This window comes from Macrobrachium rosenbergii, chromosome 39 (genome assembly GCF_040412425.1).
Source record: "Macrobrachium rosenbergii isolate ZJJX-2024 chromosome 39, ASM4041242v1, whole genome shotgun sequence".
NCBI lineage: Eukaryota > Metazoa > Arthropoda > Malacostraca > Decapoda > Palaemonidae > Macrobrachium > Macrobrachium rosenbergii.
This window is the reverse complement of record NC_089779.1, coordinates 17142333-17157332: the sequence shown is the minus strand read 5'-3', so window position 1 is coordinate 17157332 and position 15000 is coordinate 17142333. Positions and strand designations below refer to the sequence as shown.

At 36.0% G+C, this 15000-nt stretch overlaps 1 protein-coding gene across 8 annotated transcripts in view; it reads right to left on the bottom strand.

Annotated features, from left to right (window-relative positions):
* The window catches only part of LOC136825789 (A disintegrin and metalloproteinase with thrombospondin motifs 6-like), a 332879-nt gene that overhangs the window by 75263 nt on the left and 242616 nt on the right, over positions 1-15000 (bottom strand). For all 8 annotated transcript variants that reach the window (XM_067082692.1, XM_067082690.1, XM_067082687.1 and 5 more), the window contains exon 5: positions 11634-11790. In XM_067082692.1, coding sequence (XP_066938793.1) covers positions 11634-11790 — 157 coding nt within the window. The remainder of the gene's footprint in view (positions 1-11633; positions 11791-15000) is intronic.

The window sequence follows — 15000 nt, the reverse complement described above, 5'->3', positions numbered from 1 at the left end:
TGACTAACTGATTCGGTCCAAGAAGAAACAGGCGTCACAACCATCATGGTCATTTACTTTGCGCCTCCTGAAATTATTTCACGGTGTGATTCCCCATCATTATCCTTTCATCCATGAACGATGAGGATATTGTGGATTTACTTCTTTTCTTGGAAAGGTTCAAAGGGCAACAGAGTTGTAACAAAAAAAAAAAAAAAAATTTTTGTCAAGGAAATAAAATTGAAAAAATATTTACATATTTTTTTTATCATTAAACTATACTTTCTATGCAATTCTCTACCCTCAAAAACTCGATAAAAAAAGCCACGCCCGAATATTTTCTTAGAGTTGAAACACTACTCCATCTCTCTCTCTCTCTCTCTCTCTCTCTCTCTCTCTCTCTCTCTCTCTCTCTCAGAGCAATTGCGTATATATGTAACACTCAAATGTAATAACCATTATTAATGGAATAAAGAATTTTGACTTGACTTTGACTCTCTCTCTCTCTCTCTCTCTCTCTCTCTCTCTCTCTCTCTCTCTCTTTCTCTCTCTCTCTCTCTCTCTCTCTTGCTAAGCTTCTGACAGGATGAGATGGGTGTTACACAGGTACAATACTTTACTTTTCATTTTATAGTAATATGTGGCACTTAGCGATGCCTCGTTTTTTCCTATACTACTTGGAGTAGGGTTTTTTTTTTTCATTTCTTTTACAACTGACACGCATACATAAGAAAACAACCTTTTAGATGTCATCTGCCACCAAAACTCTTGACAAGCGAAGGAGTCTCTCTCTCTCTCTCTCTCTCTCTCTCTCTCTCTCTCTCTCTCTCTCTCTCTTAACCTATCGAAGTATTATGGAAAACAGCCTAGGAAGAGAAAGGCATTTTGTGTACTCTTCGCCAAAATTCTTTTCCGATAATGTGATCAGAGCCTAAAGAGAGAGAGAGAGAGAGAGAGAGAGAGAGAGAGAGAGAGAGAGAGAGAGAGAGAGAGAGAGAGAGACTAATGATTCCCTTCAAGTGATCAGTACTGCATCGGCCTGTCATTTACCGAGGATGCAACGAAGGCGGAGAGAGAGAGAGAGAGAGAGAGAGAGAGAGACCTTGTCTGATGTCTTCCCAGACGTTGGTCATTAAGGCTTTTTGCTCACCAGTCTATGTCCTATCTCAGGAAACTTGAATCTCTCTCTCTCTCTCTCTCTCTCTTAGCCTGCTTTTTTAACAATGTGTTTTTGCACTTTGCAAAAAATTCTTTAACTTCAAATCACTTCGTTGTAGTCGGGAATTCACGATTATTTTTTGTTGCTGGCTAAAGATATTTTATTTATTATAAGCGAATGCATAGACGGATTAAGTTCTCTTTTATATAAGACAAATTGAAAAATGTCTGTCTGTTATATTTTTCTCATAGTAAATTTATATATATATATATATATATATATATATATATATATATATATATATATATATATATAATCAGAAAGCTACAAACGTCCTTTAATATCCACGGGACGACGGACTTATTATCAACTAAAAATTCCCCTTCGGTAACATATATGAAAATATATTATTTCGAGGTAGAGTGAATTGGATATTAAAGGACGTTTGTAGCTTTCTGATTGTATATGAATCACGGTGATGTGATAAATAGTCATATATATATATATATATATATATATATATATATATATATATTATCGTCGCTTTATGTTCAAATACAGTTCGAACACTTGAGGGAATCATTAGCCTTGGAGGGGGATTCTCTCTCTCTCTCTCTCTCTCTCTCTCTCTCTCTCTCTCTCTCTCTCTCTCTCTCTCTCTTTCTCTCTTTAGGCTCTGATCACTTTATCGGAAAAGAATTTTGGCGAAGAGTACACAAAATGCCTTTCCCTTCCAAGGCTGTTTTCCATAATACTTAGATAGATTAGGAGAGAGAGAGAGAGAGAGAGAGAGAGAGAGAGAGAGAGAGAGAGAGAGAGCAAAAATCATCTACAGTACATTGCAAGATGAAGGAATAAATAAAAGTGATGAAGAAGAAACTGCCATTCGTTCATTTGACGAGAGAGAGAGAGAGAGAGAGAGAGAGAGAGAGAGAGAAAAGCATTATAGCAACGCGCAACATGAGAACAGCCGAGCCGAGTTTAGCAAATATGATTGATGATGTTTGCTTTGGTAAAGTAATCGCCCGCTGCACATGCGCGCGCACGATGACGTCATGCACCTCATCCGCGTTTCTCCGTCGAAAAAATAAGCAACTGAGTTTATTGCGAATGGGCTGCACTCCTCCTTCAAGGTAGCCAAAAGACCAACCCAGATGGTTAGAGGACTGTTCCTGCCCTACCCCTGCCCTCGACGGCCACCAACGAACAACTGAGAACCATTACCTAACGTCAACTGAGAACCATTACCTAACGTCTGCCTGACGGTCCTCTTCGGGTGTTTCGTCGTCTTCAAAGCCCGGTAATTTAGCCAGAGAATATCATTAAGGGCAGAATCGCCATGCCTGAGATGTCTAGCGCGAGGGAAGGCGGTGAGGAGAGAGAGAGAGAGAGAGAGAGAGAGAGAGAGAGAGAGACCAGAAGCATACCTGTCACTACACGTCTGCTTAAGGGATTTTTCAAATTCTGAAATCATGATGTCACGTTCCTTCTTACCACCGGCGTGTTTCTCTCGTCTTGATGTTTACTTTAAAAGACACGACTGGTTTTAAATTTATTTTATATATATATATATATATATATATATATATATATATATATATATATATATATATATATATATCCCTCACGCCATTACCTCAGAAAAGCAATCAAGTCATATCGCCAACCCGAGAAACCTTCCTGTAGTCTCTCGGCTCCCACCCATTTGGCCTCATTTCTCACTAGACTTCATAAACGAGGGAAATGGCGATCTGAGGCTTCTTAACAAGGCCGGAAAAACAAGGCTACATACATCAAAGGAACCGCTCACTCACCTTTCAGCTGCGGCAGATACAGGTGAAGATAAAAGCTTTTATCATTTCCGTAGAGAGGTCTTATGTTTCCGTTGGGCGTGGGTGGCCCTCGAGAGAATAAAATAAAAGGAACGAAGGAAGGAAGGAAAGAAGGAAGGAAGGAAGGAAGAAAGACCTCGAAGAGGCTCTACTACTCCCCGTGTCCCTCCAGTTCGCGAAAGTGGAAAGAGAATTGGCAGGTGACCAAGACTGAAGGAGAATAAGGCATTTCCTATTTTTATACTTTAATCCCTTCTTCTTCTTCTTCTGCAACGTTACCCTTTTATATTAAACATTTAACCATAAGCGGTAACAACGAAGCTAATGAATAACTAAACTTTACACAGCATATAAATTTTAACCTCTTTGGTGCTGACCTAGTTATCTGAATTATAAAGGCTCAAGACGATAACGCCATATTCCCGTTAGCTACCTAAAAGAAAAAATTCACCATTCCTGTCAATTACTAAGAAAATAAGCCTTTGGACTGATTGGAATTGAACGTAGAATTTAGGTCAAAGGCCAAGCTCTGGGACCTATGAGGTCATTCAGCGCTGAAAGGGAAATTGAGAGTAGAAAGGTTTGAAAGGTGTAAAAGTAGGAAAACCTCTCAGTTGCACTATGAATCAATTGTTATGACAGGGTGGATAGCAACAAGGAAGAAAGAGAATATGAAGAGAGGTACAGTAAAAGGAATGAAAGGGGCTGCAGCTACGGTTGGAAGGGACGTTGCAAAGAACCTTAAGTAATGCCTACAGTGCACTGCGTGAGGTGCACCGGCGGCAGTATCTCCTACGGGACATTTGAGCTTCATATAATCCACCTCTCAGATGAAAGCCTCTCCCGCGAACTGCTGAATAATTCGTTAATTCCCGCTTACAGTTTGCCTCTCAGATGACACCTGAATTTGACGCTATCTGACCCTCAAGAAGCGTTATTCAGCTGACAATTCATACCGATGACGTAACAAGTAAAAATGCGCCGAAGGTTCTTCGGCGCAATCGAGTTTTCTGTACAACATATAATGCTGCATAAAACTCTCAGCCGCTTCCCATAAAACTGTATGAAACTCTCAGCCAGGGCCCATGAAACTTTCAGCCACGGCCCGGAGGTGGTAAGTGTTGCTGGCATCTGCAGCGGTGCCAGACAAACGATCATGGCTAACTTTAACCTTAAATAAAATAAAAACTTCTGAGGCTAGAGGGCTGCAATTTGGTATGTTTGATGACTGGAGGGTGGATGACCAACATACCAATTTGCAGCCCTCTAGCCTCTGTAGTTTTTAAGATCTGAGGGCGGACAGAAGTGCGGATGGACAGACATATAGCCATCTCAATCGTTTTCTTTTTTACAGAAAACTAAAAGTCAGTTACCAAACCACATGTCCTTCTGAAACTGTCTCTTTCACTGACTGCTGAAAACCGTCGATTCTCAATTATTAGTGATCATTACTTGAAAAAAAGACGCTTGCTCTGTGACGTGGAATCCCAATCTTATCTTAGCAAAGCCACCAGAATGGTTGGCTGGCCAAGGGTAATCGGTAAAATGTCCCCACGGAGAAGTGAAGTTTACAGCTTGCGTCGAGTGGTACGCTGTAGACAGAATTATATAGGCTATACATATATAATATATATATTTTTTACATATATATATAAATATACTTATGTATATATATACATATATAATATATATATATACACTATATATAAAACATATATATTATACATATAGATATATTTATATATAAATATATATATATATATATATATATATATATATATATATATATATATATATTTATATTCAATATGGCTTTTATCCCTTTCATATTTAAGTAAATTCTTTTCATATTTTTTATGTCAATGTATTAATCCTAATTAATAACTGGGGAAGAGTTAGATGAAGAAGAACTCTCTTTAGTAAAACCATATTCCTGACAACACCCCCCCCCCAAAAAAAAAAAACTGGAAAAACCAATCTCTGTAACAATAAGTTAAACCGGTTTTAGTTGAAAACATCAGCTGATAAATCTTCTGCCGTTCTGGGATGACGTCACGTCTCATCCTCGTAGGCCTAAAGTAAGACTTCAAAAGGATCTAACAAGGGGGGGAGAGTTTAGGCCTGACCTGATAACATTAACGGCGGCGGTAGAGATACTCCAATCAACCAATCACTTACAAATTGTGTGTAGCATTCCTTTGAGATTCAATCAAGAACCTGAGTTTTCTTCTTTACTCTTTACTCGTAAGATTCACTCACAAACTTGGATTGACTTCTTTACTCTTTACTTGTAAGATTCACTCACAAACTTGAATTGACTTCTTGACTCTTTACTCTTAAGATTCACTCACAAACTTGAACTGGCTTCTTTACTCTTTACTCTTAAGATTCAATCACAAACTTGAATTGACTTCTTTACTCTTTACTCTTAAGATTCACTCACAAACTTGAATTGGCTTCTTTACTCTTTACTCTTAAGATTCAATCACAAACTTGAATTGACTTCTTTACTCTTTACTCTTAAGATTCAATCACAAATTTGAATTGACTTCTTTACTTTTACCTAAGATTCAATCACAAACTTGAATTGGCTTTACTTTTACTCTTAAGATTCACTCACAAACTTGAATTGGCTTTTTACTCTTTACTCTTAAGATTCAATCACAAACTTGAATTGACTTCTTTACTCTTTACTCTTAAGATTCAATCACAAACTTGAATTGACTTCTTGGCTCTTTACTCTTAAGATTCACTCACAAACTTGAATTGGCTTCTTTACTCTTTACTCTTAAGATTCACTCACAAACTTGAATTGACTTCTTAGCTCTTTACTCGTAAGATTCACTCACAAACTTGAATTGACTTCTTGACTCTTTGCTCTTAAGATTCACTCACAAACTTGAATTGGCTTCTTTACTCTTTACTCTTAAGATTCAATCACAAACGTGAATTGACTTCTTTACTCTTTACTCTTAAGATTCACTCACAAGCTTGAATTGACTTCTTTACGCTTGAGATTCAATCACATACTTGAACTGACTTCTTTACTCCTTCCTCTTAATCCCAGTAATGGCAGTATCTTTGTAAGTTCCATATTTATGCGGGCACATTCTAAACAAGAGTAAATAAAATACTGTGACAATAACCGTAAAAAAATCACTCAACTTGATTGCTTTTATGAAATGGAAATTAAATACTATCTTGGGCACACACATTCTGGACAAACCATACTTAACAAATATAACACAAGATACCTGATAAACGATGAGTGAGGCGGCCCTACCTACCACCAAGGTCCACTTATGTATATACAGTACCTCCTCAGGTCAGTTCCAGAGGTCCTTACTCACACTACTGGACTGTGGAACAGCCTCCCTACTGAGGATGTCGTGCAATGGGAGCTTCAGAAGTTCAAGCGAAGGTGCAGTGCATTGCTACCCTAATGCTGTTCTCCTTGCATTTTAATATATTATTATCTATTTATTAATTTATTTTTTCTTTTCTATAAGTGAGATCTCTTCTTTCTGTATTCCCCTCTACCTTCTCTTACTTCCTAATGAGCACCATACTTTTTGGAAGTTTGAATTTCACGTCAATGGGCCCTGTGGTGGGTTTGTTCCATATGAATAGGGTTCTTCGTCTTCTGAATAATAATAATAATAATAATAATAATAATAATAATAATAATAATAATAATAATAATAATAATAATTGCGTTTGCACTTTGGTCTGAAAAACATAAAACAGTTTGCGTCTCAGGAACTACCCCACTGAACCAACGGTCAGCCGTGACGTCACAAATGATCACCCGCAATTTATCTCCCTTTTCTTTGGACCTTGCCTATTACTACCCTGGCTGAATGAGTGAATGAATGAATGGAAGTGAAGAACGGTCTTCAGACTTCCATACCCTACCACTACCTTGGCTGAATGAATGAATGAATGAATGGAAGTGAAGAACGGTCTTCGGAAAGCTGGTGCTCTCCACTGGATAACTCGTGGAGGAAACACAGGTAAGGTAATGGTGGTCAATTACAGGTGATGGATGGATGGAGGAGGAGTTGCTGTTGGCCCTCCTCACCTTTTGGGAAGAGCCTCGACGTAAACAGAGTTGTAACCGAATAGGGCCGGGCCGCAGAAGGGCCTCGTTTATTGAGAGATCAAAGTCAAGGGAGATTGGAGGGGAGGGGAAGGGGATCGTCAGAGTAGAAAGGAGGAGGAGGAGGAGGAGGAGGAGGTGTGGGAATAGGAGGGGGAGGAACAACAAGAAGAGGAGAGGAAGAAGAAAAAGAAGAAGTGGAAGATGAGGAGGAGGAGGAGGAGGAGGAAGATGAGGAAATGGAAGAAGAAGAGGAGGAGGAGTAAGAGGAGGAAGAGGACGAGGAAACGGAGAAAGAGGAAGAAGAAGAAGAAGAAGAGGAGGAGGAGGAGGAGTAAGTGGAGGAAGAGGAAATGGAGGAGGAGTAAGAAGAAGAGGAGGAGGAGGAAGAAGAAGATGAGGAGGAAGAGGAAGAGGACGAGGAAATGGAGGAGGAGGAAGAATAGGAGGAGGACGAGGCGGAGGAGGAGGAGGAGGAGGAGGAGGAGGAAGAAGAGAAAGAAAAAGAGGAGGAGAAGAGGTCCCAAGGAGAGGGTGGGAGATCGAACACTTTCGAAGAAGAGTGAAATGTGGAAGTTGGAGCCAAATGATGTAAAAGCTCCCGAAGGAAGTTGGAGCCAAATCATCTGAAGGGAGTGCCAAATGATGTACGGAATAATTCAGAAAGGAGGAAGTGGCGGAAGGGAAAGGGAAAGTGATGTAGAGGGCTCAGGATGGAAGAAGGGTGATTGAAGTGGAAGGTGGGGGGGGAGGGGTTCAGAAGAGGAAGGGAGGTGGAAGAGGAGAGGAAATCAAGGGAAGGAATGAGGAGGAAGGGAAATTTAAGAGATGGAAAAAGGGAAGGGAAAAGTTCAAATGCGGGGTGAAGGAATAATGAGAAAATCAGGATAATAAAATGGGAGATATAAAAGACGAAACTGAATAACATTACTTACAAGGAGCGGATTGAATAATGACTGAATGGACAAGAAACATAAAATATAGAAGAAAACATATCCACGTTCAGAGGGAGATAAACAGGGAAGAAAATCTGCAAGCTGATGATTTTCATGTTAATGAAAATAAAACGGTTACGACGCAAAATCCTCTCAGTCCCTAATTTGAAATCGAACGGTAATTATCAATGATTACGCTCAGTACATTTACGATACTTTCTAGGGACCTCTCAAAATCGTCAGAGAGTTGATACACGCAGCATTAGTAGGGCCTTTCCCCTCAACTTTGGAAAATGGCATGTTTCGTCTGATCAGCTTTAAAATAATCCCCCTTTTTCCCCCAAAAAAGGGAGTGGGTTTTAACTATAATTTTTTTATGCATACTATTCTCTTCCTGATCGCAAATACTTCATCTCATACAAAATTCAATTTTGTGTCTTGAAAAAATAAAGAAATTAGAGCAGGTTGAATTTCCAAAACTTTGATGGCTAATAACTAAATTTTTTTTTGTGGCGAGAGGCCCTTCTAATACTGAACGGCCCATATTGTTCTTATTATTTTTTTTTTTAATGACCAAGAGATTTTTCCCCTAAGATGATACATTAATTCACTCGTACGTAATTGCAGAAAAACGACCAGTTTTACGAAGTTCACACAAATACGATGTTTATAAAAGAGTATCAATAGCTTTTAAAAAATGAGAAAAATAAAAAACTGAAGGAAATGAAAAATATGTATCAATCACAAGCTGATACCCTAAGCCCTAAAAGCATAATAATCTATAAAATCTAACCAAACGTAAACGTAATTCACATATAATCTACATAAAAAACTACAGTTTTGTAAATAAAAAAAATATGAAAAAAAGCATAGTGAAAGCAAAAGTAAATATACAGAAGTAAAAGTAAAATTTATAGAAGTAAAAATCACAAAATAATCCACAGAAAAAACCTATACTTTTGTAAATAAGAAATAAAAAAAACCACCTAGCGTAAGTAAAAGTAAAAATAAAGAATTAAAAACACAATAAAAAGAAACGGCAAAATCTGCATCACGAAACAACATGGAATAAAAAACATACAGAAAAAACTGACAAATATAAAAAACTACACCACAAACACAAGTAAAAGAAAAAAATAAAAAAACAGCAAAACCAGGATCGCAAACCACAAACGAGACGAACCTCTTTTGTAACACTGGACAAACCATGAAGAATTGACTTTAGAGAGACCAACGCGAAGTCAATGGAGACCATTCAGTACTTTTTTTTTATGCTAAGCCTTGCTATAAAAAAAAACTACGTCTTGTAAAAAAAAATACGGCTTAAAAATAAGCCTCTTTAAGGCTTAGGCCGAGACAGGTACAGCCATTTAATGACAGGTTAAAGTACAGGGTAGACAGGTGACAGGGATCAGTGTAATTCCTACACATCTTCTCTGGTGGTCCTTTCAACCCCCCTGCGGAGAGAGAGAGAGAGAGAGAGAGAGAGAGAGAGAGAGAGAGAGAGAGAGAGAGAGAGAGAGAGAGAGCATATTTCACCTGTCAGTTTCCTGTACTGTTGGCATACGTGCCGTCAACTACGAAGGTAGCTTGTTCCTCGAATTATTATGGTGTTTGTCATAAAAAGTTCACTTAATGAGAATCTACATTATACATCAAACAATGACCGTGACTAAAGGTGGTCTTATTGTGTGGAATCCTGTTTATTTTTATGTTAAAAATCTCTTATAATATTATATATATATACATATATATAATATTATGTGTGTGTAGCCATATATATATATATATATATATATATATATATATATATATATATATATATATATATATATATATATATAATTTTTTTACCAGGATTTCAATGTTAGGACAATCTTCGTCGGTTAGATTCGAAATGTACATTAATCATATTTAAAACGACCGTATCTTGATTGATTGATTGATGTTTTGTAACATGGCGTCGAAATTTGGACTTGGGGAAAAATTTTGACAAAATTTATTTTCACACCTCATAATCATCTCCAGTGCAGCGTAAAGTATTGCTTCAACTGTATAAAAATTAGTTTTTAAGGTTCAGCGTCATTTATCTTCTTATAAACAGTGTGGTATTTTCCCCGACTATTTTAAGAGCTATCACGAGTAAATATCAAAGATAGTACATCCTTGATCTATGTAAAAAAAATTATAAAAAAAACATTAAAACGTAAGTGATTAAAAGTAAAATGTGATCATCTGTTTCCTAACACGACTCTTCTTCTTCTTCGAAAAAAAAAAACTATTTCCAAGACGTTAATGATCTTCAGCCCGTAATGTTAAGGAAAAGTGTTTTATTTTTTTTCTGGCCATCCGTCTTCGTGGCTTCAACGAGGGCATTAGTTTTTCTCTTGATTTCGCTTAAGCTTCTGTTGATTCTAAAGACTTTTTTTTATTCCGACGCAAAAACAGGACTTTTTCGTCAAATCGCTTTCATTGGAGAATTTGTATTTCGGTGAAATTTTATTACTGTTCTTTTCGTTTTGTTCTCCTGAGTAATTTTTTATAGTTTTTTATCTTAAAAAACTAAGAAAAGTACTCAGGAAAACAAAAAGAAAAATTTAATAAAATTTCACCGAAATAAAAATTCTCCAATGAAAGCCATTAAACGAAAAAATCCTAAATTTTTGGTTCGAAATGAAAAAAAAAAAGGCTTTTGAATAAAAAAAAGCAATTTTCCTTTTTGAAGAGAGAGAGAGAAAACTAAGAAAAATACCAAAGAAAAAAAATATAAATTTAATAAAATTTCACCGAAATACAAATTCTTCACTGAGAGCCATTTAACGAAAAAGTCCTTAGTTTTTGGGTCGGAATAAAAAAAAAAAAGTCCGTAGAATTAACAGAAGCTTAAGCGAAATCAAGAGAAAAACTAATGCCCTCGTTGAAGCCACGAAGACGGATGGCCAAAAAAAAAAAAAACACACTTTTACTTAACATTATGGGTTGACGATAATTAACGTCTTTGAAATAGTTTTTTTTTTTTGAAGAAAAGTCGTGTTAGGAAACAGACGATCATATTTTCCTTTTCATCACTTACGTTTTAATGTTTTTTTTTTAATAATTTTTATTTAGATCAAGGATGAGAGAGAGAGAGAGAGAGAGAGAGAGAGAGAGAGAGAGAGAGAGAGAGAGAGAGAGAGAGAAAATATCAGATGGATTATTTATTCCGGTAATAATAATAATAATAATAATAATAATAATAATAATAATAATAATAATAATAATAATAATAACAATAATAATAATAATAATAATAATAATAATAATAATAATAATAATAATAATAGGAAAAAGAAAAGAAAGAAAATGGTGATATAAATAACAGGTGACGATGATGACGGAACATCGCAGAAGGAACAACCGGCAGCGTAAGAACAAAATCAACAACAAAAGTTATAATTACAACCATAACAATCACAAATACACGACAAAGAATAATAATAATAAAAATAATAATAATAATAACAAAAATAAATAAGAATAATAATAATAATAATACCAACAACAACAACAACAACAACAACAACAATAATAATAATAATAATAATAATAATAATAATAATAATAATAATAATAACCTCCAGGTAACTCACCTGAGGAGGAGCAGGTGTCCTCTTGTCGGTCCCCCTCCGAAGGCAGCGCCGACCGCTTGTAGACCAGGTGAGGATGCGGACGGTCCGTCGACGTGCGGACGTGTCCGTGGACGGGTTCGATCAGGTACTCGTCGTCGTCCGTGAGGAGGAATCCCGTCTGCGGACGGAAAGGAGAAAAAAGGACAGTTAATAGGAATCGGTCAATTACTGGTATTAAAGGAATGGAATGTAGAGTTTAGGCGAAAGGCCAAGCACTGGGACCTATGAGGTCATTCAGCGCTGAAACGGAAATTGAAAGTAAGAAGGTCTGAAAGGTGTAACAAGAGGAAAACCTCATAGCAGTTGCACTATGAAATAACTGTTAGGAGAAGGTGGATAGCAAGTTGGAAGAAAGATAATATGAACGGAGGTACAGTAAAAGGAATGAAAGGGGTTGCAGCTATGGGTATTTGATGATGAAGGGATAACGAGAAATGGAATAAACGAAGATGTAAAAGAAACTGAAAACAAGGGATGAAAGAAATTGGAAAATAAGAAAAAAAAAATGAAAGAAATTGGAAAATAAACAAAAAGATATAAAAGAAACTGGAAGACATTTAATAACAAAAGGAAAACTCTCTTCAAGAGATTTGAAAATAAAGGGATAAGTGAGTCAAAATAAATCATAGGATAATGGACGTTAAGAGAGATTTCGTGATAATGAAGAACGAGCGGCTAAATGGAGGAAGAGATAAGGGAATAATAATAATAATAATAATAATAATAATAATAATAATAATAATAATAATAATAATAATAATAATAATAATAATATAATAATAATAATATGAGGGCAGGATAAAATGATACGCTAGTCCACTGAAAAAATATAAAAAAATAATGAAAAAATGGAATATTAATGGACTTATTGGAAAAATTAATGGACACAATTATAAACGAGTGGATGAAGAAAGGAGGCTAAATGAAAGAAGAAGAAAAGGCACAAGAAGTAAGTGTAGGTACAAGAGATGAAAACTGGAAATAACTGAAGGGTTGTTTCAGCTTGTTTATTCAATCATTCATTCAAGTGAGTGAACGTGGGAACATATGTACAAAAATACGTCACCAGAAAGCACTGATAAATATACAAATATACAGTCATGATTGTTAGCGAAATAATACTTCAAGTGCAATGCTTGTGAAGATCTACAAACTTTATGAGCATTTCATACCCATTAGACTGCGAAAATGACAAATGTACATAAATAAATAAATAAATAAGTAAATAATGAATTAAAAAATATATAACATGAATAAACAATATAACAGAATAACAAGAAAAATACAAGATCTCAATTTACCGAAACGATCGGCTAAAAACGGCGTCTCCAAAAATATGTTTGGCAAAGCTATAAAAATATGCATTGCCTCGCATGTAAATTATAAAATATTCTAAAATAATACACGTAAAAGATAAAATATTCTATAAAAAATTCATGTAAAGAGAAAAACATTCTAGAAAAAAATACATGTAAAAGATAAAATATTCTAGAAAAAATACACAAAAGATAAACTATTCTAAAAAAAATACTCGTAAAAGATCAAATATTCTAGGAAAAAATAGATGAAAAATATAAAATATTTTTTAAAAATACATGTAAAGATAAAGCATTCTAGAAAATATAACACATAAAAGATAAAAATAAACTAGTAAGATGAAATATTCTTGAAAAACTAGTGTAAAAGATAAAATATTCTAGGAAAAAACATAAAGAGATAAAATATTCTAGAAAACATAAAAAGACGATATTCCAAATACAACCGTTAAAAAGATACAAAACCAGGCGAACGACAACTTCAAACATGAAAGATACAAAATACAGTGAGAGAGAAGCGAAAGTTTGCAAACTACAGTAAAATATGAGGATATAAAGAGGCTACAAAAAAAAAGGGGAGATATAAAATACGAATGGGGAAGAGATGGTATTCCATATACGTGATTTAAAACACTATAAAAAAGAACCCAAGACGACTGTTTAGATAAACGACTTGATGCGCTGTAAAAAAAACAGCAGACGTTGTCGCTCAGAGAGAGAGAGAGAGAGAGAGAGAGAGAGAGAGAGAGAGAGAGAGAGAGAGAGAGAGAGAGAGAGAGAGAGAGGGTCAAATCAAAATCAAACCAATAATAGTTACTTCCACTTTACAATAGTTTTCACACAGAAAATACAAAACACAAAAGCATGTTTTGTAATCAGAGAGAGAGAGAGAGAGAGAGAGAGAGAGAGAGAGAGAGAGAGAGAGAGAGAGAGAGTCAAATCAAAATCAAACCAAAAACCTTTACTTCCACTTTACAGTAGTTTTGACACAAAAAATACAAAATACAAAAGCATATTTTGTACTCTGACAACAGCTGAGAGAGAGAGAGAGAGAGAGAGAGAGAGAGAGAGAGAGAGAGAGAGAGAGAGAGAGAGAGAGTCAGAACAAAATCAAACCAGTAACCTTTATTTCCCATTTTACAATAGCTATTAAAAAAATACAAAAGCATGTTTTGTAATCTGACTATATCTGAGAGAGAGAGAGAGAGAGAGAGAGAGAGAGAGAGAGAGAGAGAGAGAGAGAGAGAGAGAGAGAGAGAGAGAGAGAGACAGGGTCAAATCAAAATCAAACCAAAAACCTTTACTTCCATTTTACAATAATTTTCACACATAAAAATTACAAAACGCAAAAGCATGTTTTGTAATCTGACAATAGCTTTGAGAGAGAGAGAGAGAGAGAGAGAGAGAGAGAGAGAGAGAGAGAGAGAGAGAGAGAGTCGACGTTACGTGAAGAACCAAACAGAACGGCCAGGTACAATTTCAGGACATTTAATTGCTCCTTCCTCCTCTTTTCTAGCAGAGATTAACTTTTCCCTTCGAAATCTACTGATCAAAGCAAAGGTTAATTAAGAAGGTAATTTCAATTCGGAGAAGACCCGTGTATCGCGGATACAAGGCTAAGTAAGACATCTTACATAAGACTCATCAACCTCGTTTTAGAAGATCAGGATTTCGGGGAAATCTTAAAAAAAGAGTTGAGACCTGAAAAACGTCTGCCAGAAAGAGATTCTCTTATTCGCTCTCAAAAGAAAACAAGTAAAAGATGCGCCGAAGTTTCTTCGGAGCAATCGAGTTTTCTGTACAGCCGCAACAGCGCATAATCAAGGCTACGGAAAACAGATTTATCTTCGGTGGTCTCGGTATAATGCTGTATGAGCAGCGGCCCATGAACATTAACCACGGTCTGGTGGTGGCCTATTCTATATCGTTGCCAGAGGCATGATTATGGTTAACTTTAACCTTAAATAAAATAAAAGCTACTGAGGCCAGAGGGCTGCAATTTGTCATGTTTG